The 23,160-nt window shown below is 52.8% G+C and overlaps 8 protein-coding genes across 8 annotated transcripts; 4 read left to right on the top strand and 4 right to left on the bottom strand.

Annotated features, from left to right (window-relative positions):
- Positions 1-203: 203 nt before the first annotated feature.
- On the bottom strand, positions 204-2,022 carry QC761_111660 (uncharacterized protein). The gene is made up of 3 exons (XM_062874449.1): positions 1,234-2,022; positions 911-1,151; positions 204-846 (listed from the first exon to the last, which is right to left on the bottom strand). The coding sequence occupies exons 1-3, from the start codon at positions 1,399-1,401 to the stop codon at positions 833-835; spliced, it is 423 nt and encodes a 140-aa protein (XP_062737576.1). The 5' UTR covers positions 1,402-2,022; the 3' UTR covers positions 204-832.
- A 1,177-nt stretch (positions 2,023-3,199) lies between these two features.
- SPA2 (component of the polarisome) lies at positions 3,200-6,900 on the bottom strand. Its single transcript, XM_062874448.1, has 2 exons — positions 5,162-6,900; positions 3,200-5,107 (listed from the first exon to the last, which is right to left on the bottom strand). Exons 1-2 carry the CDS (start codon positions 6,218-6,220, stop codon positions 3,335-3,337), a joined length of 2,832 nt encoding a protein of 943 aa, XP_062737575.1. The 5' UTR covers positions 6,221-6,900; the 3' UTR covers positions 3,200-3,334.
- Positions 6,901-7,240: 340 nt separating this feature from the next.
- On the bottom strand, positions 7,241-9,306 carry SSU72 (RNA polymerase II subunit A C-terminal domain phosphatase). Its single transcript, XM_062874447.1, has 2 exons — positions 8,745-9,306; positions 7,241-8,685 (listed from the first exon to the last, which is right to left on the bottom strand). Exons 1-2 carry the CDS (start codon positions 8,876-8,878, stop codon positions 8,028-8,030), a joined length of 792 nt encoding a protein of 263 aa, XP_062737574.1. The 5' UTR covers positions 8,879-9,306; the 3' UTR covers positions 7,241-8,027.
- A 1,477-nt stretch (positions 9,307-10,783) lies between these two features.
- On the top strand, positions 10,784-12,379 carry NBP2 (HOG (high osmolarity glycerol) pathway protein; the record flags this gene model as incomplete). The annotated part of the gene is made up of 1 exon (XM_062874446.1): positions 10,784-12,379. One exon carries the CDS (start codon positions 10,784-10,786, stop codon positions 12,377-12,379), a length of 1,596 nt encoding a protein of 531 aa, XP_062737573.1.
- An 865-nt stretch (positions 12,380-13,244) lies between these two features.
- Positions 13,245-14,850, top strand: MCR1 (NADH-cytochrome b5 reductase). Its single transcript, XM_062874445.1, has 2 exons — positions 13,245-13,542; positions 13,713-14,850. Exons 1-2 carry the CDS (start codon positions 13,486-13,488, stop codon positions 14,694-14,696), a joined length of 1,041 nt encoding a protein of 346 aa, XP_062737572.1. The 5' UTR covers positions 13,245-13,485; the 3' UTR covers positions 14,697-14,850.
- Positions 14,847-17,140, bottom strand: QC761_111610 (uncharacterized protein). Its single transcript, XM_062874444.1, has 4 exons — positions 16,868-17,140; positions 15,994-16,813; positions 15,774-15,920; positions 14,847-15,717 (listed from the first exon to the last, which is right to left on the bottom strand). Exons 1-4 carry the CDS (start codon positions 16,978-16,980, stop codon positions 14,878-14,880), a joined length of 1,920 nt encoding a protein of 639 aa, XP_062737571.1. The 5' UTR covers positions 16,981-17,140; the 3' UTR covers positions 14,847-14,877.
- Positions 17,141-18,342: 1,202 nt separating this feature from the next.
- Positions 18,343-21,447, top strand: ZRC1 (Zinc resistance conferring protein). Its single transcript, XM_062874443.1, has 5 exons — positions 18,343-18,455; positions 18,507-18,741; positions 18,823-19,289; positions 19,344-19,427; positions 19,500-21,447. Exons 3-5 carry the CDS (start codon positions 19,164-19,166, stop codon positions 20,964-20,966), a joined length of 1,677 nt encoding a protein of 558 aa, XP_062737570.1. The 5' UTR covers positions 18,343-18,455; positions 18,507-18,741; positions 18,823-19,163; the 3' UTR covers positions 20,967-21,447.
- A 574-nt stretch (positions 21,448-22,021) lies between these two features.
- Positions 22,022-22,897, top strand: QC761_0012710 (uncharacterized protein; the record flags this gene model as incomplete). The annotated part of the gene is made up of 2 exons (XM_062871945.1): positions 22,022-22,761; positions 22,848-22,897. The coding sequence occupies exons 1-2, from the start codon at positions 22,560-22,562 to the stop codon at positions 22,895-22,897; spliced, it is 252 nt and encodes an 83-aa protein (XP_062737569.1). The 5' UTR covers positions 22,022-22,559.
- Between the last annotated feature and the right edge of the window lie 263 nt (positions 22,898-23,160).

Raw genomic sequence — 23,160 nt, 5'->3', positions numbered from 1 at the left:
AGGGCCAACCGGGAGTGGGAAGAACGCAGCCGACCAACGCAGCAACGCTTCCGAGCCCGGCCACCAGGGTGTTCTGGGTTCTTCTCGCCTTGGAGACAAGGCTGTTCTGTCAGGAACCGCGGATCCTCGTCCATCTCAATATCTTCGGATGCGTCAGATTGGTATTCTTGCTCCTTGCTCAACTCGGAGAGCCTTGATTACTCGGCTTTCGAAAGCAAAATCCAAACTGCCCGCTGATTTGACTATAAACCATACGCGTTTCCAGTCTTTTCTTGATGATATATACAGCCCAATATATTACTCCGGTATCCTGACGACGTACATGATGCCCTAATAGAAACGAAAACACCCGGGTATACCCATACATCATGATATCCATCGTTAAGTATCCATCATCAATCAACATTACCCTACCACACAAGGAACCAAACACCCAGACCTTGCGTCTAACTCAACTCCAATCCATCACATCATCAGCCGGTCATTCACATTGCACACCCTCACTGCTGCTGATAAAACTGCCCTTGCGGCACCGGCACAGGTTGCTGAGGCTGCGGAGAATACACTTGTTTCTCCTGAGTCGCCGGTTGCTGCTGATAAACCTGCTGCTGCGGTTGCTGATAAACAGGCGGCTGCTGCTGAAACTGCTGCTGGAAGTGCTGCTGAGGAACCTGCTGGTACACCACCGGCTGCTGCTGCTGCTGTTGCTGCTGCCCCTGAGGAACTTGCACCGTTCCAACAGTAGGCTTAGGACCAAAAGGCACACCCGCCTGGGAGTGCCCGCCTTCCTTGCGGTGTCTATGGAGTCTGATCGAGTGGATGATCAACGAAATCACATGAAGGGCACTGTTTCTATTAGCATACAAACCATGGCGGGGGGTTAGAAAAAAGACTGACAAGTTAAGCCCACCCATCCCACTAGCAGCCGCCAACCCAGTCCACCAAGCCTGCTCGTATGTCGAGGTAAGATAGAGGTAACTACCATAATACTGCATCCAAGGAGCGATATGCGCCGCCACGACTGAGAAGGAAGCCAGCCACATCACAATGAGGAGGATGTCCAGTGCGAGGACGGCCCAGTAGTTGAAGGCTTCTGGGGCGCCGAACCAGGCGACGAGGTGGTAGATGGAGGTGAGGATTGTCATGATGGCCTACCCAAAGATGTTTAGTCCCACTCCCGACATAACACAAGATGGAAATAGAAGATAAAGATGAGGGGGTGAAGAAACATACCACAGCCAACATGAACGCATTCCCATCCCAAGCCAAAAAGTGAATACTATACGCCACCAACCCCAGAACAATCACCGCGACCACCAGCTGGAGGATCCTCAAGACAATAAACCCCTTGGGATAAATGGGGAAGTGCTCACGGCCGGGTTTGCGGAGGGCGGTCGACATCTTGTCTGCCTGTTTGTTTGTTGTCTTTCACACTTGCCGGTTTTTCCGTCGTTAAAAGACTGAAAACCTAATAAAAATAAAAGATGAGAACCAAAGAGAAAAAAACCCCTCTGACGAACAGGTCGGGGGCTTTTTACATCACAACCCGCACGCGTAAACCTTACTCTTGTCTTACCCAGCTGACCAGCCCAAACGCGCAAGGCTACACCAATATTTAGTCACCAAATCAAGAAATGCGGTCAACCCCATTCTAGAAGAAAAGAGCAAAACTGAACCCTTGTCTTTTCGCTGAGAGGGAGGGGCGTGCTGCAATGCTTGCATGGCTCGTGGCAGTGACTTCAAATACCAAGCTGTTCAAAGTGCCACCCCAGAGCATTGGCTTGTCTCTGCTTGTCTCGCTGCCCCCAAGAACTCGGAAAGACGGTGATTCGTCGACACCATCACAACCTGCAGTTGGACCCTTGGATGCGGCTGAAGCGCCAAGCTGCTAGTTGGGCTGAGAGCCACTCGACCACCACAACACATCATGATAGCTAAACCCAAAGGCATCATTTCGATCGAGAATCATTTGCACTCACCAAGGGTACCTAGTGTCGACCATATAGTTAAACCAAGTTCGTGTTTTTAGATGTTGAGAGTTACCTTAGGTATATACCATCAAAACTCTATGTGCCGTTGAGATCTGGAGAAAGAAGAAGTGACCCAAAATCAAGACAAGGCTGTGACCGCCCCCCAGAAAGAGGCCTAGCCCCCCAGCACCTCACCACCAAGACCAAACCAGGCAGTCTAAATGAGTTGTCAAAAATCCCCCCCCCCTTGCCCTCCCGCTATTGGCTCACCTCTTCAATGCCGTCCGTCCAGCCCCAGGCGGCGGCACAAGAAATCATTCCCCATGCCCAGCGCTTGTGCCCTACTTGCCGCAATCCCGAAAAGTCTGATGAAATATCGAAACTGGGTTCGGCACCTTGACCTGATCGAGATGTCTACCTACCTACGTGTGACTTGAATATCGGCCTGGCATTTCTACCCATTGGATCAAAGACACCATTCCTCTGTACAACCTCCATCCCAACCCGTCACTTCATACACATCGAGATGCAAGCACTCATATCACTCTCCACAACCCTCAGTCGAATCGGTGCAGCAGTAGTCCATCTTTATTCTCGCTCCAGCATACATAAATCCTACTTGTAATCATCCTCTAACCAGCAACTAGCATACAGCTGGGCATACAGTACTGCCCCCCTTCCCGTCCTATCCTCTCCCCCTCCCCATCACTACCAAACCAAAACAAAACTCAGCAAGCAAAACAGCAAGAAAAACATTTATACACACCACCACCACAACTCCTTCTCAGTTAAAATCTTCCATTAATCAATCCATGCTCCCCATACGGATGATAACAACAAGAATACAAAACTTCCTCTCCCTCTCAATCATCAAAAACATATGATCCCCCTTTTCTCTTTCTCCCCCCAACCACACCAATCCATCCCGTCTATATACAGAACCTTCCCCCTCTCCTCTCCCATCAAACTCTGGAAAATAAAATAAAAACTGGCTGATGCAAGAAACCGAAGAAAAAAAAAAGACAACAAGCCTGAACAATCAAAGTCAAAGAAGAAGACAAGACACCCCCCTCCTCCCCAAAGAGAAAAAAAAAACAAGCAGCTATGATGGGTATCAAAGCAAAAAAAAAAAAAAAAAAAAAGGCTATAAAAGCCTATAATAAACAAAAACTGTTCTTCTGTTCGAGAAAAATAAAATCGAAGCGTAAGCAATGCTCATGTCGAATAAGTTTCTCAACCCCTTCCCCCTCTCCCCAAGTCTCGAATCGAATCAGGTATCTATCATCCATCCATCTTTTTCCTCAAAAAACCCCCCAAGTCTCGCATCATCATTAGAGCAATAGTATAATCCAAGTTGTCGTCCTTCATGCAAAATCATCGGCATCCCCGCCATCATCCATCACCAACTGATCAACCCTCTGCACCAACTCCTTCGTCTCCCTCGCAATCTCAAACGCAATCGGCGGCAACGTCTGCGTCCACATCCTCCACTCCCGACTGGCACTATCGTTGCCCGCAGCCGCAAGATCCAAACCGCGCTTGCCCGCCTCCATCAGCCGCTCCCGGCAGGCAGAAAGACGCCTGACAAGCTCGACACCATTGCCACCAGTCGACTCTGTCTCGGACACGACCTGGCCGACAACATCCACAATCGTGTTGATCTCCTCCGTGACCTGGCTAATGTCCGCGTCGTTGCGTATCAGCTGCACAAGGTCCTGGATCGTCTGCACGAGCACCGCCGTCTGGTCTTCGAGGTAGATCTTGAGGTCCTCCGCCCGAGTGTCGCGCTGCTGGCGTGCATTGTTGTACATGCCGTTGGCGTTTCCGTTCACAGCCTTGTTCAGGTTGCCGTGGCCGCCTCCGTTGCCGTTTGTCATGGATCCGTTGGCCATCTGTCCGTTGGTGTAGGATTCACGAGGTGAGTTGACCGGGCTGTACGCAGACGAGTCCATGCTGGCTCGGCTTCCGGCGGCGCCTAGGCCGCGGAAAGGTGGTGGGCGCTGAAGAGAATCCTCAGCTCGGGAGGCCTGGCTCTGCCCATTGCTTCGTGGCGAAAAGAAGCTGGCCGATTCAACAGGAGTAACGGTGCCGTCGTCATCGTCATCTTCCAATTCACCATCCGGGGTAGATCGAATCTTGACAGCTCGGAGAAGCTCAACAACAGCCGTGACCAGGTGAGAGGCAGCAGCATCGAGGAGAGTCACTGGCGCAATTCCAGCCGAGCTAGCAAAAGACTTGGAGGCAGTAATAAGATTGTTGGCTGCGGGGGATACTCGGGCCTTGAGCTTCTGATTTTGCTGCGCAAGCTCGATGTTGTTCTGTGCCGACTCGTCGATATCCTTAGTGATCCGTCGGACGCTTACCACAACTGCCTTCATAGAGTCAATCACGCGCTCCGGGTCATCCATGCGCGCCCGTTGCAACAGCTCGTCAATGGCGATCTGGAACTTGGTGACATGGACGTCCTTGACCAGCCCATCGTCTTGCGTGAAGCCCTTCTCGCGCACAAACTTTCCAGCGTCCTGTTGCATTGGAATGCCCTCCGAAGACCCACGTAGATCCCGCAGCTGAGTTTTGGCGCGGGCGTAGCGATTCCTCCAGTCCCGGACCTCCTTCTCCAACATTTCGATCGTCTTCTCCAGCTCCGACTGCCTTTCCCACGAGGCACCGCTTTGCTGGGAAATATTGCGCATCTCCATCAGGAACCCCTGGGCCTCACGACGAACCTCCTCTGTCACCTGCTCTTGCTCCTCCAACGCCGCACGCAGAGCCCTGTTCTCGCGTTCTAATTCCTCGTCAGCCATGCCGTTTGACTGTGCGTTGGCACCGGCGCGAGCTTCGTCAAGCTGTTCTCGAAGTTGGCGAATTTCCTCATCGTGTTCGTCCCTGGTCCTGTCCAGCTCCCTCTTCATCGACTCGTTCAATTCCTCCACTTGAGCAAGCTTATTCTCCAGTTCGGCGCGGGCGTCATCCCATTCCCTCTTCTCAGCATTAGAAGCCGTGGCTCGGGAACGTTCCCCATCTAGAGCGTTCATGAGGTCGTCATCCTTCTTCTTAAGTGCATCCTCCATGCTGTCCAGTTTCTCACGCAAATCCCTAACTTGCTGCTCATAATCCTCAAGAAGTTTCTTGTCCGTCTGCATACCATGATTAGTTTGTTTCTCGAAAACCTCGGGTGAAAAAGAGCCTACCTCGGATGCGCCAGCACTTCGTTTGCTATCACGGTCTATTGACCTGTTCATGCCATAGGCATCAGATCCGGCAGGATCGGGACTCATGGGGCTGATGGCATCATCGTCCTCCTCCACCATGGTGCTCTTGTTAGGCACAATGGTGTTGTTCTGGAACTGCTTCGCAATTGGCTGTCCATAGTTGCCATTCGGCGGCAGGCCTGGAGAGGGTGGGATAGGGAAGCCGCTGCCGAGAGGAGTAGGCATCCCTCGTCCGCTTCGTATTGAGCTGGCTTCTGAAGGGCGTCTACGGCTCTGACCCCGAGGAGGGAACCCGCCATTCATTCCGCTTACCGGTGTTTGCGACCGGCTGATGGGACCTCCGCGTACTGATACTGGGCTGCCAACACGGGGGATATCCCCAGCCGCAAAACGTGGGAACCTCCTCTCCAGTTCGCAAAAGACATCGGTGGCCAGATCGCGGAAGCGTGGAGGGCCCAATGACGAAAGTTTTTGGCGCGCTTGGTTTCGTTTGGGGTGGAAGTTGTCCTCAGGTAATAGATAATCAGGTGGACCGGATCCTGGAGGAGCATTGGGGGGTCTACGAGCTGTTGTCTCACGTCGCTTCAGCTCGTCAAAGACGTCGGTACTGAGCTCGAGAAACTGAACCCCAGTAAGGCGCTGCAGCTTGTCGCGAGCCTTGTTCGGTGGTGGCTTCGGGTTGCCGTCACGCGAAGTCGCTGACAGAAATCGCTTGAGTGAGACATAGTGCTCAGCGAGCACCATCTCATGGCCGCCCAAGTCATCCCTCACGACTTGGCTTCTGCCACTCTCACTCCTTGCGTATAGGTTGGTGCCGGCACTGGATCGGCCGACAGAGGGAGGCGGGGAGGGACCGCCGACGCTCCTGGGCCCCGGTGGGAAGTTCCCATTCATCGCCCTGACAGCACCAGCCGAGTCGGGTGGTGTGGTGATGTCTCCGCGGTTGTTTGGATATGTGTTTTTGTCGGTGTTGGTGGGATAAGACCACTCGCTACCGCCTACAGAGACAGGAGACAGTGGCGCATTGAGGCCATTCATGGTCTTCGGGGTGGCTCGGAGGGAATGGCGTCGTCAACCGTGTCAAGCAGGCGCCGGGCCAGATCGCGCACTGAGAGACGGGGAGTTCGCGGCGGAGGCCGAGGTGAAGATGGACGTCGTTGTACTGTGTTCCGTGCACATTCAACGGGGAACGGGGAAGGTAGAACGATTCAAGAGAGACAACGGTCCCGTCGGTATTGGAATGCGGTGCAAGTGTAGCGGGAAACGGTCGGTGGTCGGTGGTCGGTGGTCGGCAGGTGGTTGTCACAGCATGAAACGCATCAACGCCCCAGCCAACTGCGACGCTTCCTCCTCGGTGGTGGCCTTCTTCTTTCTAGGTTGCTGCTGCGGTCTGCAAAATTACGCCAAATTTACCAAATGAGAAGAAACCGGCCGTTCGGGAAGTGTTACCGCTAGAGAAATACAGGCAGGAATTTACGGCGGCGGTGGCTGTTGGGTCTCGTGGCTTGCGGTTGGGGGACCTGGAGGGGACCTGGTCTGCTTGTCTGAACTGATCTCTTCACAGAAAGAGAAGTGAAAAAAAAGAATAGAAAAGCAAAGATATCAGTGTAATTACGGAACAGTGCGCGTGTCTGTGTGAGATGGGGAAAAAAGGGCGGAATGTCAAGGCGCCCCTGACGACGGGATGAACTGTACGCAGCGATGTGGTTGGCTGCTGCTGAACACTTGGGGTTGCAATTTCCTCAATGGCTAGTCGCGCGCTACAGCAGGAACAGTTGGCGAAAGGAGGCGGGAGGGCCCAGAACAGGGGGGGCTATGGGGGTTCTCTTCAGGTGCACAGGCCCCAAGGTTACGCAGGCCTCTCTCAACGGCGAGGGAGTCTTGTGAGTCTTGGTCAGAATGGCTTCAACTTTCTCTGCCAATGAACTTGATCGCACGTGGCCACGGCAGGCGCCGGCATGCACGACATCACCCACAAAGCACACCACGAGCTGAGGGAGGTCACGGAGACAAGGACCATCCATATCAGAACAAAGACACCATCAGACCAGTCCCTGGCTAGCCGATCTCCACGGGACAAGCCTGCCCAGAAAACACCAATATTTGTATTCGTACCTACTCCGTCCACCGATGAGAATCGTAGGTATTGTGGACGCAGTACACTATGTAGGGAAATAGAAATGTCCCCTTGCTGCGGCTCTCTCTGCGGTAACTGTCACATAGATAGCGTGTGGTTTTCTGAGCTTGATTTCCATATGCATTGACTCTCGGGCCCATCCGCATGAGCCCCCATGGGAACATCCGTTTGATCTTCCGTACGCTGGATAAATAAATCACACCTATCGTTGCGCCTCTGAACAAAGATTTCTCCGATCAGGACATTCTGGAAGCCGAGTCATTTTTTGCGTTTCAGCGGGTCGACGTCTTCTTGGACTGAGAAATCGGCGGAACATCCCCTGTCGCCTCATTTCATCTCGATCTTAGGTCCGGAGTCCTAACAGGGCCGATCCGGTCCTTTAATCACTGCATCCCGGTTCACGGCAAAAGTCCGACCAACGGAGCCGCGCCGGTAAAAAAACAAAAGGCGGAGAATCATGTGCAAGGCGGTGTCAATCGCCGTCAAAAGACAGCAAGAAGAGAAAATAGAAAAGAAAAAGAAAAAGAAAAAGAAAACAAAGAGCGGTCTCGGAGTCGCCGCTTCATAAGCCTGCCTCATGAGATGTCTGCTATCCGTCGCTTGCTTGATTCAATGCCCAAAGCCAATATCCCGAAAGCAATACCAACCGCCCAACGCCCGCTAAACCATGAAATATGAGTGTTGAAGAGATGAATGCAGTGAAGCTCATCAAAACCAAGCCAAAGTCCAAGTCGCAGGAAGGTTAGGCCATCTTTCCTGCCACTCACCAATCACCTCGGGAACACGCTCATCAAAGCTAACTCTGGCAGCACCACTGCCAGAATCAAACGCCGCTGCGCCAACCTTTTCGCGCTCTTCTTTCGCGACCTGGTTCAGGGAGTCGGCAAGGTCGACCATGGCTTTGCCTCCAACGGAGGCCTCTTCGTGGTTGTCCTTGATATCAATGTTGATAACATGAACAGCTCTGTTGAGTGGAGAGCCCCGGTTAAGAAGATCATCGATCACAGCATCCCAGCAGCGCTCTTCGCAAGTAATGACTATATCGGCGACGCCTCCCTCCATGCCCTCGAAGCCTTTGTCTGTTTCTTTCTTGACTCGGGGCATGCCTACTTGCCAGTCTTGCCATCTTTCCGGGCCCCACTTGATGTTGCGGTTTCGGCCGAGCATGTTAAGAAGCCCGTTGGCCCGATACAAACGGGGGTCCTTGGCCTCAAGCTCTCTGTAGATACTATCGTACGAGGTCTCGTTGAACTTGTAGACATTGGGCTGTGTGATGGTAGGACCTGGAAGCCGGACAAGAGAGCCGGTTCCGAAAGAAATCACTGGATAGTTTGCCAACGCCAGACGCAAATGGCCCTCCATAGATCTGAGCTGTGTTAATCCTCCCCCGCGCACCACCTTCAAAAGCAGACATTTGTATCTTACCTGTTCTGATTACTGGCACATACGGTGCAAAACTTGAGTTTGAAGCCACCAGGGTCCTCCCGGTGGCCGTTTGGCTGGGCCGGAGCAGCGGGAGCAGCCGAAGCCGTAGTCGCGTTACCGTTGGCGGTGTCCATGATGTATGCCCCTGACGGATTTGTTTGATGCTGCTGCTGATCGTTCCCATCGATGGTTGTTGAAAATCAACTCTGGACATGAGGTGTTAGCTACCTTATTGTCTTGCCAATGCAATTTTTTCGACTTGATCGTCAAGGTGTTGTTTCTCATTTCAGTTAAAAGCGTAATAAAAAGTCTATCATCATGGCCCGCAAAGCGAGTCTAAGACAGCTCCAATAAAGAGTTCATCATGGAAGACAAAGGGCATGTTCGGAGAGGGGCAGCGTGGAATTTTTACCTTTGAAAGACACAGCAAGGCTGAAGAGATGAGAGTACCCGGCACAGCTAAACACCCATTACTATTTGGGTGCTGTCGCCCCACGAGAGGTAAGAAGTGGTATGAGGGCGATGTCTGTTTGTTGAGGTAGAGTAGGTAGCAGTGTTGATGATGCAGAAATGGAGAGTCGCGGTTGGAAGAAGCCTTGAAATGTTTTCGGCAATCAGTCTTGGCCCTAGCGAGGTCTCGCCGCCACTGACCGCCTTGAGCCGGATGGATGACGAGCCCCACAGCCTGGATGCGGACTTGAAACAATATGGTCCGTGCGCTACATGTTTCCCCTTAGGTTGCTACACAGTACTGTTCCCAAGGTACCTTCGCTTCTTTCCCCTCTCTCAAGCCCCCTCCATGTTTCTTTGTCTCGAGCCAGCTTCCGAATGGAAACAAGTGGTTCGTTCATCAGTCTGCTTTTCAGTATATTTAACCGTGCTTTTTGGGTGTTTCTTCGACTTTCCTCCCAGGACCTTGGGGAATGCTACTCACAGAAGCTATATATAGATGGGACGACAAGACAACGATTTCTGTGCTGGGACGACGGCTAGGTACCTATGCGTCTCGTAATGCAGACAGGAGACAACTGTGCTTTCAATGACAGAACAATCCTTCGAGTTTGTGTGTCAGATGCCAGAGTTCGCCAATGAAAGGTGCAGCCATTCCGGGCCTCTCTCTCCCCTCGTCGACTGTCACCAACATGCAGTTGGTTCATACACAGTATACAGATCTTACATAGCTGGCTATCCATCAATCTGTACACAGTATGAAAGATGGTGAATAGAAAATGGAGAGCGATTGGCAATTGCTGGGGCCTGGTCTCTGATTCTGGCCGCAGCGCGCTTAAGCAACCCGGCCAGCCGCCCGCTTCTCTGCCTGCTGTGTGCGCTGTGTTCCGCTCGCGGGTTGTAGTGGGTGGTTCCCCTCATCTTTGACTTCCGACTGTCTGTCAAACACCACGTTTGCTCTGGGGATGGCCAATTGATTTGGCTCTCTTTTCCACGTCCTCATCTACCACCACTGTTCTCGACAGCCCTTCCACGTGGGAACAGACACCCATTGCCCCCCCCTTTCTCCGACCTTCCGGAGTCGAGCCTCGAGCGAACAACCGGTTCTAGGTTCCCCCAACGCTCCACCCCTCCGAGCCGCCGAGTTTCGTTCGTCTGATCTTTTTTTTCTGCACTGTGAAGACGCCCGCCCCCGTTCTGCGCCAGTGCCAGTGCCAGCGCCAGCGCCAGCGCCTGAGAGCAGAGAGGAGGTTCCAGTTCCTCGAGAAACGAGGGTCCGTCCGGACCCCGTCACAAGAGAGGGTCAAACACGATTCTCTTCTCAACAATACAACCTCGCTCTAAACAACGACAAAAAAGTAAACAGACCGTGCGTTTCGAAGGCGCAAAGTCAAGACTCGGTCGAGTCGCGGACCCCAGTTATCAACCCCTGGTTTAGTGTAGGGAGCAGGCCTGGTTGGGGGGTCCCCACGCAGCTATTCGATTTCGAGCGAATCGACCCAGCGGCCAGCGCGCAAAGGGCCGCACCCCACCCGCCCGACATCAGTAATTCTTCTACGCCCGTCCCGCCGTCTCTTTCTTCAGAAACCATGACGGCGATCCTATCGCCCGCAAACTCTCCAGCGACGTCGCCGCCCGCCATATCGTCGCCGGTGACTGCGAACGCGGCCCACCCCGCACTTCCACCGCTCATCACCTCACCTCCCGCTCCCAGGAGCCAACTTCCTCGCCCAATGTCGCACGCGTCCAAGAACCGGCTGTCGCAGTACTCGACCACGAGTTCGCTACCCTCACGGTCACGCCCGCCCTCTCACATCTTCCCCCTCTTCCCCTCGAGTCTGCCCTACACGCTCGTACGAGACTTTGCCTACCCGCCCGGTCACCCGCTTCACTATGGTCCGCCGCCGGAGCCATCACGACCGCCCTCGGGCATGACCACCCCCGCCAGCGAGCAGCGACGTCTCTCGGACCCACCAACCGCCTGGGACAGCCGGGGCTGGGATGGCCACTTCTGGAGCAGCGGCGGCGGGGGCTCACACGGCAGACCGGCTGATCTGCCCTCTATCCATTTGGCAGACGGCCCACCGTGGAGCGAGGACGAGGATCTCCAGAGCCCAGTCGTCAGTTCTCGGCACAGGAAGCATCACAAGACCTCGTCGGGTGGCATCTACGGCAGGAGTCGGGTTGGCCGTGAGCAGCTCATGAGCCAGGACCATTATGGCGGCGATAGAGGCTTCTACGTCGGCACCAGCACCGACGGAGCTGACCGGTACTACATCAACCAAGGGAACGAAGCGAACGGCCCAGGCGGCGAATACGTGACCTATCCACCGGGACAGGCGGGACACACTGGCAACGGACACCCCGGGAATGGAAACGAGCCATACCAAATCGCCAACCAGCAGCCCAGGGGCTACGCTGACGAGGGCGCCTACGATTCGGACAACTCGAGCACGTGCTCCTCGCCAGGATACCACAACGTTGACGAATCCCGCTATTCACGGGACTATCAATTCACCATCACGTCTCCCGACGAGGAAATGCACGGCAAAGCCGTGGCTCTCTTTGATTTTGAGCGCGAGAACGAGAACGAGCTCCCGCTCGTGGAGGGTCAGATCATCTGGGTATCATATCGGCATGGTCAAGGCTGGCTTGTGGCCGAGGATCCGAGAACACAAGAGAGTGGGCTTGTCCCTGAGGAATATGTTCGGCTGCTCCGTGATATTGAAGGTGGCATGACGAGCTTGACAGGGCAACTGGATACTACCAGCCCCGGAAGCCCCAGCAATGCCACAAACGAAGCGGGAACCCCAACTCAAACCGAGTATCAGCTTCCACAATCGCCTGCCACAACCGTAGGCTCCGGGTCGACAGTAACAGCAACCGGAACAAACGGGTTTCACCAGCCGGTAGTATCAACCTTTAGCACGAGCAGCAAGGACCTAGACCCCTACCCACAACACCTGCTGGGTACACAAGCTGGCCAGCCACCTCCACAGGTAGTGCACTACCACGGCCAACGAGGAGGCTCTCAAGCTAACACGCCAACACTACTCTTCCACAACGAGGCCGGATTTCTCAGGAGAGGAAGTCAAGACGTGATAAGCACCACCAAGAAAGGGGAGCCAGGATTGGAAACGCTACCGGATGCGAAGCTGGAGAGTACAAAGAGGGCGTCCAGGTGATAATGCGAGAAAGTATGGGAGGTGAAATTTCGGGCTGTAGCTTCAACACACGAGAAGGAAGCAGCAATGTTCTCACAGGACCAGGACAAATTATTGGGCATGGCAAAGCGTGGAGTAGGGAATTGGTGTTGTTGAACTCGTCAGGATAAATGTACTACTAATATCTACCCCCTAACCCCAGAGCCTTGATAAAATGAGAGGACTGGTTCTTTTGTTTTTCCCCCCAAAGCTGGGCGGAAATTTTAGGGTGGGTTGTGTGGAAAAAAGGAAGGGCGAAATGTTTTATTGTCTTTGAAATGGCTTTTTACCCTACTGTTTTTTTTCCCTCTCGTGGTTGTTTATTAGCTTTTTTTTTTGTCGTTTGTCATCTTTTTTTGATGTTGAATGCTGAATGATCATGATGGGAGCCCATTTGAGTCTTTCTATGGTCTTGTTTTCTGAGTGTTGCGTTGTTGTGATGGTGGGGGGGGGAGGTGAGACGTGTTTGTCTGTGTGGATGGTTGAGATCATTGCTGGGTGTTGGTGAGGCTGTCTTTCGTTATAAAGAATTGCATTGGAGTGGGTGGGTGAGACATGTGCCATCATAAGGTGGATATATAGTTCAGAGGAGGTTGTTTGTTGTGTTGATGTATGTGAGAGATAGAGGATTGCTGTTGAAGAAAAGGATACGTTGATCAAAACACACATGCCCAAACCTGCCATCTGAAGCCATTGGCAATTACCTAATTCCTCAATTCTAAAAACAAGAGATGAACACTGCCATCAAGACTCCAGATGACATCTCAACTTTCAGACAGACCCCACCTGTTCCATCACCAAAAACCCAACTTGATAAGTCGTGCTGCAGAGCATGTTTCTAGCGGGCCTTGGGGGGAGGGGATGACGTAAATCGCCGGAATCGCTGGGTAGGAACAACGGCTAATCAAGCAACATCCTAGAGGGTCGGATTTCCTCCACCTTTTTTTACAAATCCCCCGTCTCTTTCCCCCCTCCCTCCACTCCGATTGAGATACAAACACCCGGGTCCTGTTCTGGTTCTTGGAGTTCTTGATCTTCTTCTCCAACACCTCCAACAAAAAAAAAAAACGTCAACATCACCACCAACAATGAGTCTATTCGTCGCTAGTCGGTCCGCCTTCCGGGTCTCTGCGCCCCTCAAGCGCGTGAGTCTAATTTTTTGTTCGCTGTCTCTCTCTCCCCAACTGCGTCATCGCTGGGTCAGCACGAGGGATGTACCAACCGCAGACTAAGCGGTAGCTTTTGAGCTTCTTTCGCATCCTGCAATCATGGATCCTGTACCGCATTGACTGACATTTTTTTCTTGATTCTGCAGCAAATCCGCAGCTACGCCACCGACCCCTCCCCCTCCTCCAAGGGCAGCAACAACACCCTCCTCTACGGCGCCGCCGCCGCCGCCGGTCTCGCCGGTGCAGGCTACTACTTCCTCTCCGGCTCCACCGCTGCGAACAAGGCCCAGGAAAAGGTCAAGAACGCCTCCGCCGCCGTCGCGGAGAAGATTCCGGGCGTCGAGGCCAAGAAAGCCTTCACCGGCGGCGACCAGGGCTTCCTCAGCCTCAAGCTTGAGGAGGTGGAGATCATCAACCACAACTCGAAGCGTCTTCGTTTCCGCCTGCCCGAGGATGACATGGTCTCTGGCCTTCCTGTCGCGAGTGCCATTTTGACAAAGTACAAGCCTCTGGATGCCGAGAAGGCTGTTTTGAGGCCGTACACGCCAATCAGCGACGAGGACACGCCGGGGTATATTGATTTGTTGGTGAAGAAGTACCCCAATGGCCCGATGAGCACCCATTTGCACGATATGGCTCCCGGTCAGAGGCTTGATGTGAAGGGGCCGCTGCCAAAGTATGCTTGGTCGCCGAACAAACATGAGCATATTGCTCTTGTGGCTGGTGGTACGGGGATCACGCCCATGTACCAGCTGCTCAGGACCATCTTCAACAACCCCGAGGATAAGACCAAGGTTACCTTGGTTTTTGGCAACGTCAGCGCGGATGATATCTTGTTGAAGAACGAGCTGGCCACGCTCGAGAACCACTACCCTCAGCGGTTCAGGGCGTTTTATGTCTTGGACAACCCGCCCAAGCAGTGGACTGGTGCGAAGGGGTTCATCAACAAGGAGCTGCTGAAGACTGTGTTGCCGGAGCCGAAGAATGAGAACATCAAGGTTTTTGTTTGCGGGCCGCCGGGGATGATGGACAGTATTTCGGGGAACAAGAAGAGCCCGAGGGACCAGGGGGAGTTGAAGGGGATTTTGAAGGAGTTGGGGTATACCCCTGAGCAGGTTTACAAGTTTTGAGGGGAGGTATTTGTTAGACTATGGGAAAGCAAGCAAGCAAGCCAATGGTGTTTGGGGTTCGACTGAGAAGAATTGGCGTTATGTTATGTATTATCCATCCAGTGTATACCTCAACGTTTATTATGGAGTTTTAACATTTGCTTGTTCATGCGGGTCCCATCATTGTCAACGACAGCGGCGGTTACGATCCGTCCACACGTGTCAAACATGACTTGCCACTCTCAGCCCTGAAAGCCATGGCAAAACTGACGTCTTGCCGTTTGAGTATTTCGAGGTACTCTCTCGACACCCGCCACCGCATGCTCGTCCTGCTTATGCACCGTCGCACATCCTCGAGCGCCTCTCTCACGTCCGCGTCGCCGCCTTCTTTCCATAACCAGTGCAGTGTTGCCATTGAGGCGTAGAGGCTGTCGAGGCACAAAGGGGAGAGTTTTTTTTCTTGGGAGGGGAGGACGAGCAGGTCGAGGAGTTCGAGGGAGAGCTCGCGGATCTTGAGGGAGGTCTCCCGTAGCCCTTGCATAGACTGCTGAGCAAAGGAAATGTGGGAGGGGGACTGGAGGGGGGGGGCTTCGGGGCCGGGGAGGGGGGAGGGGCCGAGGTGTTGGTTTTCGGGGGTGCAGTAGGTGTTGAAGAGGAGGATTAGAGTTGAGAGGGCTACTGAAAGAGACGGGAGGAGGGAGATGGTGTAGCAAGGGGAGACGCTGGTGATGGTGGTGGGGAGGAAGGTTGAGGTGGAGGAGGGGGTGGTGGTAGTCCCGGGGGAGGGTGGTTCGGGGGAAAATTCGGATTGGATCACCTGGGTGAAGTTAACCAGGTCGGTGGCGAGGGACGTGAGAAGGGGAAGGGAGAATGGGACAGGGCGGTTGGAGATGTTGGATTGGATGACGGTGCGGACGTGGGTTAGGGTGCGGGAGAGGAGCAGGGCGGATTGGACTAGGCGGGTGAAGGGGGAGAGAGCCTGGATGGTGAACGGGGTTGTTGGTAGGGGGTTGGTGGGGGAGAGGGTTGGGTTGCCTTCGTCCTGGAGGGGCGGGAAGTGGGTTAGTGACTTGGTAGCAAGTGGGAAGGGGGACTAACAAAAGCTTTATCATCTACCGGCAGGACAAAAGACTCGTCTGGCTCCGGAAGGCAGAAACATCTCTTGTTGCCGAGGCAGATGCAGCGATCAAGAATGTAGATTGCCCACCACAAACGGCGGCGTTCTTCGGATTCAGTCCAGGTTGTCTTTTTGAAGGTACTGTCAGCATCATCCATCATCGGTTTCAGAGTCATCATCACAGCAGCTGAAAAGACGTACCACGCTCCCCAACGCCACCCCTCCTCTTCTAAACCCCGGCAGTCCTAAAACCTCAACCCATCTCCCCAGCACTCCTACGCTGATCCACGCCGCGGGGTATATCCCGTGCCCCATCTCATAAACCGTCACCAGTACCATCCCCTGGACAAACTGCAGGCTCACGCTCCCGGCTTGTTCGAGCGAAGCCCAGAATCTTTTCGCTGCGGTATACAGCGGGTTGCCGGCTGGCTCCACCCCGTTGTTGACTGGGGTGCTTACCAGTTTCATGCCGAGAAAGAGGAAGGCAAGTTCGGGACCGGCTTCCCAGAGGGACAGCCCGAGCTCCATGCGTTTTCTGGAGATGAAGGGGAACCAAGCGTGGGTGCCGTGGAAGTATTCGGTGGCAGTGTCTTGGACTGTTGTGCCTCTGGATAGGATGTCGAGGACTTCACTTGGGATGGGCATATTGGGGGTGGGGATGGGGGTGGTGGACCAGTTGAAGGCGTCCAGGTCGAGGAATAAGGAGGTGGGAAAGCGGGAGGGGACAGCAGAAGGGGACCAGAGGGACGAGGGTGGCTTGGGAGGTAGAGGGGGGAGAATTTCAGGGTTGATATGCATGGTAGGTGGTGATGGTTGTCGTGGCGGTGGTGGTTGTTGAGATTGAGAGGCATTGTTGAGACGATTCTCTAGCTCACACAGCCGGGCCTGGAGGGTTGCGAGCTCCTCTGATGATGCTTGGGCCGGTTGCTGTTGTGGGATGGTGTCGAGGATGGTGTAATCGCATGGCCGGGCCATTCTGGCACAGAGGCCGCAGGTGGGGAGGATTTTGTCGCATTTTCTCCTGGGCGTGTTGTCAGTGCTGGTTCATGAGAAGGGGGTTAAGAGGGAGGCTCACTTTTGCTTTCGGCAACTTACACAGGCTTGTTGGGCTTTGGAGGGAGGAGGGGCGAATGGGCTCTGGTTCGACCCACCTTCGTCGATTCCACTGGGGAGGAAGAAACATGCCATGATATGATTATTAGGATATATCTATGAAGCAAGTTGTAAGTCTGGTCTCAACTGTACAGTGCAAGAGAGATGGACTGTCAGCTTTGCACAAGGATCGTGTGCTTACTTAAGTTAATCTCTTTTCAGTGCTGACACTTGACCCTGTGAGACTTGCGTGACAAATGGCAGCCTAATCCTATTGGATCCCAAACCATGGACCCAAAATTCATTCACCTTGAATCATCTCTAGTCAATCTTATATGAGATCTGACAAAGACTCGCTCATTTTACCAGTTGCGTGGGTTTCGACTATCTTGTTTGTCGCTGCTGTTATGTTGGGCTAGGTATAGGGTTGGGCGCGCTCATGTTGGTGTCTTACATGGAACCCACAAATGGGCAATATCTCACCCATTAGGATATAAACTAGATTTTGGTACAGAACTGTTACATACGACCATAGTCAGTTGAAAATACGGCATCCCGTCCGCTCTGCCCTCGTCAAACAGCTGAACGCCGAATCAGTACTCAGGTGGGTGACCACTGGGGAATCCTCGGTGTTGTATGTTTTGTTTTCTTCAACTTTTGACTCCGAATATCCTATGTCTCTTTTTTTGAAAGTGTTTTTCTGTTAAACTCGTAGATATTGTGATGGTCGCGGCATACGCATTCTTGGGGATGTGGTTGAAAAGCCAGGCTTAAGTAGGGGCTGGATCCATGTCGTTGGTGTTCGGTATGTTGTGGGAAAGTAGGAACCGCATATTTAATGAGAAATCTTGCAAAAATGTTACAAATCCCTATATAAATACTGCGTAATTGGTGTACCTTGTGTGGGTGGGAACGAGTCTGTTGGATCACCCATTTCCAAGTACCACTCATTGGTCGACCTTCCATGCCCCGAGTCTAGGAGCAATACTTGGGTATAACGTTGTCGATGACATGATCTAAGGTCAAGCGATGTTCAGTGTTTGAAGCACCGTCCTTTGTCATGTATGTGTTCCTGGATACTGAATATGATAGCTTCGACACCTGAATGTGGTGTAACCTGAGAGCTTCTAGATCATGCGGCCCGCAAGAGTTCGCATGACTTGTTGCCCTATAAAGCGGTAGTTTTGACTTTTCCACGGCATAGGACCTGACGTTACAGGCAGGTAGTTGTCCACGAATGTTCATGCGTATGGTTGAGTTGAGGATAGTGTAGTTGATCTTCGCGTAGCCACCTGCTCAAAAGGGTACTAGCCCCCGCGCCGAAAGTCTTGGGTTGGTGTTGTATCGGTAGTTTGATATCACCACGTCTGGCCATTCCTTGCTGATAAGTGAGCTCGCTGGCGCGTAGGTAAATGCATCACCAGGTTAGCTGAGTCAACAGGCCTGTTCTGGTTCAACGGTTTTGGTGAGGGTCCAAGTGTACCGGTGGATGGATTCAGGGACGTTACACATAAGTTTAGAGTTCGCCAACGGTGCTTGTTCCTGGCAGGACAAAGTTTATTCAGAATAAGGTTGGATTCCAGAAAGAAAATAGATTCGGTAGCTAATATCCTCAAACACGGGACTGTCTGCCACAAACAGTCAACTTGCTGGAACGAGTCTCTGCCGAATGTGAACTCCGACGGCTTTCTCTCGATTGCTGTGGCGATTCAAAAAAGCGGGGCATTCCAGGGCAAGCGGGGCGCCTGATTGATGTCACCAGGGCCGGCTTCCTTTCACTGCCACGAGCCAGCACACCTCAGCGAGGGAGCGCAACAAGATGCCGTTCCTTGCGATCAGATCAATGCCATCTATCTTGTGTGTATTTCTACAAGAGTGTCACCAAACTATTGAACGCGCGAATGCGATGGGGCTACGGATACTGATCTGAACTTTCAGCTGAAGCATCTCTTTGAGGAAGGTCACCGGCAGGACGGGACAGGGGTCTGAAAGATAATCGCAACCCCCGGCCAACGTTTTTTATTCCTGGACCCGACCGCTGGGCACGCTAGCCATCTCACACCTTTTTAGTCAACAACGAGGGGCGGCGAATTCTCGCCCAGTCTGATCACGCAAAGACCAGACGTCTCGGTCTGACCTGCGCCATCGCAAAACACATCCCATCTTTTTGTTGTTTTTCTCTTTTCATCCCACTGTCGTTGGCATAACACATCGAGCGCGAAACACATCACCAACCTCGACTCAATTTTTGGAGGAATTCTTTCGGAACGACATTCAAGATGGGGTGGTCGAAATCGACGCGCATCAAGGTGATGCTCGTCATCGACGTCATGTTCTTCGTCCTGGAGCTCACTGTCGGCTTCATGGTTGGGTCACTGGCGCTGATGGCGGATGCCTTTCATATGGTACCTATTGCCTCGTCATCCGGCTTATTTCCCTCGTTGCTAACCATCTGCTAGTTAAACGATATCATTTCACTGCTTGTCGGTTTATGGGCCGTCTCTGTAGCGGCAAAGGCAACCACCAACAGATTCTCATACGGAGTGAGTTCCGCCTCGCCCAGCGCCATCATGCCCGCTCTGGAAATCTGTGTAACTGACTGACTTGACCTGTAGTGGGTTCGTGCCGAAATTCTGGGTGCGTTCTTCAACGCTGTCTTCCTCATCGCTCTTTGCGTTTCTATCGTACTCGAAGCCATTTCACGACTCGTTGATCCACCTGATATCGAAAACCCTCAACTCATCCTTGTTGTGGGCTGCATGGGATTGGCGTCAAACTTGGTTGGCTTTGTCGTTCTTGGTGGACACGGACATTCGCATGGGCCTGGGGATCACGACCATGACCACGCCCACGATCATGGCGACGGACACTCGCATACACACGAGGCAGATGTTAGCACGGCAGAGGAGGGACGCGCCGGCTACCGGGACCTGGCATCGCCCACCAACGAGCAGCCTCCTGCTTTGATCCCTGAATCTCCGGGTGGAAACATTCGATTTTCAACTGATAGCCATTCTCGCCAAGGTTCTCGTTCCGGGCACAAGAAACGTCTTCAGGCTGCCCGGCAGCACGGTCGTTTGAGTATAGACGATATCAGCATCCACCCCGCCAGTTTCCGACAGGAGATCATCGCCGCTACCAAACCCCCGGTCGATGATGAATCCAGCAGCGACAGTAATACTGAGGATGAAAGTGCGCTCCTTGACGGGCCTGCTCAGGAGGAGCAGCCATTGCTTGAGCAGAGCGGAGATGCTGTGATTCCGGAAGAGGCGGAACCTGCGCATACTCATGGGAAACGATCTAGGCGCAACTCGGTCGTTCACATTTCGCATAATCACAACAAGCCAAGGAAGCCTGGAAAGAAGCACGGCCACAGTCACGCCGATATGGGAATGGACGCCATGGTTCTTCACGTACTGGGAGATGCGCTTGGAAATGTGGGTGTCATTGCGACCGCGCTCATCATTTGGTTGACAGACTGGAGCGGCAAGAGATACGCTGATCCAGCGGTTTCTCTATTCATCACGCTCATCATTCTCAAATCGGCCATTCCTCTCACCAAGGCGACATCCAAGGTTCTTCTTCAGGCCACGCCAGAAAACATCGACCTGCAAGAAGTCAAGGAGGATATCCAGTGTCTTCCCGGGGTTGTCAGCTGCCACCACGTCCATATCTGGCAGCTCTCTGATACCAAGATCGTGGCCTCGATGCATATCAAGGTCGCCTTCCCTCTCTCCGAGGCTGGTGGCGCGAGATACATGGAGGTGGCTAGGATGGCTAGGAAATGCTTGCACGCCTACGGTATTCACAGCGCTACGATCCAACCAGAGTTCTGTTTAGATGAGGGGCATGACCACGAATCGGTGGTGAATATGGGGTTGGATGGCTCAACAGTTATCGCGGCGCCAAGGTGTGGAGAGCTAGAGGAAGAGGATGCGTGCCTCCTGGACTGTGTTGATGACTGTGTTGGGAAGGGGTGCTGCAACACTTCTGCAGCTGGATCACGGCCAGAAAGCAGCCATTCTCACTCACACTCGGATCACGATCACAGCCATGGTCACGGCCATGAACATCGCCATTAGGACTGGCTGTTCAGACGGAGCGTATCATCAGGGTCGGAGGCATCGAGCGTGACGCATATGGAATCTACGTCTGGGGGTTCATTCACTGCGTATCGGGATTAGTAGTGGTGTGTATTTTTCTGTCTTGTTATTATATAAGGAATTACCCCAGGGATTACATGGCTAGGGAGTTGGATTGGTATGTTTTGTTTCCTGGGGGGTCACATGGGATAGGGCGTTTAGGGAGGTTTTTTTTTTTTCTTTTTGGAGGGATGAGTTCAGCGGTTTATATAGTTGTTTTGTACGGGCTTTTATTTATTGGACATGTTGAGAGGGTCAAAAAGCTGCTTGGTTGTTGGGTGTGGCATAATTTAAGGGGCATCATCAAGGGGGGTATAACATGAGCGAAGCGTGCGCGCGATGGGTATTGGGTGGGAGGTGGTGGATGTATAAGTGTTATGATTTAGGACAGTAGAGAAGTCTACCGGTATTTGCCTTTTGACTGAGTGATATTGGATGTGATGGATTGGGCCTGTGCCGCCGGGTAGAAGGTGCCCTTGGGGGTGATGTTACCGGTGCTTTGGTCCCAGGTTTCTATAATCTGGAATTTGTTGTTCTCGGTTTGGAACCAAAAATACAGGATCGGGATTGTATACTTTTGACAAGGCAGACTGTCAGTTTTTCTTTGGGCCGGCCTCGACCCCGGTTAGCTCGGCGTCCGACGTAGATCCACCTGTTCGCCGGGCCGGGCCGGGTCGGCACCGGGTGGGTCCACCCATCATCGGCTTCCGTTCGGCGACTTTGCTCGGTGCCATACTTCACTTTCTTAACAATTAAAACAGTTGCTTAAGTAGATTGCAGCATTGAACATGAATTCTTTGCATCTCAGCTCGCCAAAGCCACAAGTTTCAGGATTGAGGAAGTGGGGAAGTGGGATGGAAGGCACTCTGGGGAGTTGCGGAGAAGGAGGGAAAAGAGGGGATCAAAATGCAGTGTAACCGGGCCGGGACTGGTCGTGACACCCTTCTCTCTCGAGGACTTGAGGACCTGAGGGCCTGAGGGCCTGAGGGTTTGAGGGCTTGAGGGCTTGAGTATATTGGAGCTCAGCATCTTATCGAGCGGCCGTGGCAGCTCGGGATTTTTGCATTTCTGTGTCGAGCTGACCACCTGTGCCGAGACTACCGCGCGGCGGCGCAGCAATTGTTCGTCTTATTTTGGGGTTCTCTGAGGTTTCTAGCGATCTTGGTTCACAAACACCATAATGCTTCTCATTTTTCGGCTTCATAAGGGTTGGAATGATGGTAAAAACACTGTTTCATGAATAGGGATTTGTGCAAGTGTTTTGAACGTGAGGTTTTATGAATCTTCAGGCAGCAGCTTTCTCTGGGATGTTATTTGTCCCGGCTCGGGGGGGGTGGTCCTGTGGTGGGTTTGGCTCCACCATAAAAGTCCATAGTACAACAACAATTGAGTGGACTGGACCCTTTTTTTTCTGCTCTATTAACCGGGTGTATTAGTCGATTCTATCATATAGATCAAATTATTTCATCTTTCCAGCAAGTTTGTTGATCTTCGTGGACATATAGAAATAGTCGGATTCTGGAGATCGAGGTCATGCCAAGGATTGTATCACATCTTATGCCTCGATTGGGAGGGAAGAGGCTGGGGAAGAGGCAAGCAGCAACAGCAGCTACCCGGCCTGAAATTCTCAACGGCCCTGGCCTCGGCCTGCTTGTTGCTGCGAGCAATCAACGAGGGTGGATAATAAAACGAAAAGCCCGGTTCAGTCATCAAACGGCTGAGGGTAGAGACATTGGTGAGTTGGGTGTATTTGGTGATGGACGGAGACGGGATGGGGGATTGATTGACGACATTGCGCAGAAAAGGTACAGATATCACCAGTGAAACTAAGCCGGATGAGAGTGCAGGTGGCTTTGGCAATAAAACGTTGAAAAATCAAGGCACGCATCAAAAAGTCTGTTTGTGAGGGTGGTGGGTTTGTTAATGGGTGTGTTTGTTGGGCCTTGTGTTCTGTGTGTGTGTGTGTGTGTAGCCGGGATCGTCTATGTATGTAAGAAATGGACAGGTACGGATCGTGCATCATCACCCCTCCCCCATGTACTAAACCAAGCTGAGCTTACCTCAGACATGAGGAGAGAGGGGTGGGTAGGTAAGAGTGGTTGTTTGGCTAAACCAAACATTTCATCATTCGATT

The sequence above is a fragment of the Podospora bellae-mahoneyi genome, assembly GCF_035222275.1.
Source record: "Podospora bellae-mahoneyi strain CBS 112042 chromosome 1 map unlocalized CBS112042p_1, whole genome shotgun sequence".
Taxonomy (NCBI): domain Eukaryota; kingdom Fungi; phylum Ascomycota; class Sordariomycetes; order Sordariales; family Podosporaceae; genus Podospora; species Podospora bellae-mahoneyi.
Note: the sequence above shows the minus strand (reverse complement) of the source record. Positions and strands in the feature narration are given on the sequence as shown.

Bases quoted from the DNA above. Each gene is read 5' to 3' on its own strand.
- SPA2 (XM_062874448.1), bottom strand. From the start codon at position 6,220: ATGAATGGCCTCAATGCGCCACTGTCTCCTGTCTCTGTAGGCGGTAGC. The intron at 5,108-5,161 runs GTAGGCTCTTTT...CATGGTATGCAG, and splicing joins GAAGTGCTGGCGCATCCGAG to ACGGACAAGAAACTTCTTGA.
- SSU72 (XM_062874447.1), bottom strand. From the start codon at position 8,878: ATGGACACCGCCAACGGTAACGCGACTACGGCTTCGGCTGCTCCCGCT. The intron at 8,686-8,744 runs GTAAGATACAAA...AACACAGCTCAG, and splicing joins TGTGCCAGTAATCAGAACAG to ATCTATGGAGGGCCATTTGC.
- QC761_111610 (XM_062874444.1), bottom strand. From the start codon at position 16,980: ATGGCATGTTTCTTCCTCCCCAGTGGAATCGACGAAGGTGGGTCGAAC. The intron at 15,921-15,993 runs GTACGTCTTTTC...ACCTTCAAAAAG, and splicing joins GGGTGGCGTTGGGGAGCGTG to ACAACCTGGACTGAATCCGA. The intron at 15,718-15,773 runs GTTAGTCCCCCT...CCGCCCCTCCAG, and splicing joins CGGTAGATGATAAAGCTTTT to GACGAAGGCAACCCAACCCT.
- ZRC1 (XM_062874443.1), top strand. From the start codon at position 19,164: ATGGGGTGGTCGAAATCGACGCGCATCAAGGTGATGCTCGTCATCGAC. The intron at 19,290-19,343 runs GTACCTATTGCC...ACCATCTGCTAG, and splicing joins TGGCGGATGCCTTTCATATG to TTAAACGATATCATTTCACT. The intron at 19,428-19,499 runs GTGAGTTCCGCC...CTTGACCTGTAG, and splicing joins CCAACAGATTCTCATACGGA to TGGGTTCGTGCCGAAATTCT.
- QC761_111660 (XM_062874449.1), bottom strand. From the start codon at position 1,401: ATGTCGACCGCCCTCCGCAAACCCGGCCGTGAGCACTTCCCCATTTAT. The intron at 1,152-1,233 runs GTATGTTTCTTC...ATCTTTGGGTAG, and splicing joins ATGCGTTCATGTTGGCTGTG to GCCATCATGACAATCCTCAC.
- MCR1 (XM_062874445.1), top strand. From the start codon at position 13,486: ATGAGTCTATTCGTCGCTAGTCGGTCCGCCTTCCGGGTCTCTGCGCCC. The intron at 13,543-13,712 runs GTGAGTCTAATT...TTGATTCTGCAG, and splicing joins TCTCTGCGCCCCTCAAGCGC to CAAATCCGCAGCTACGCCAC.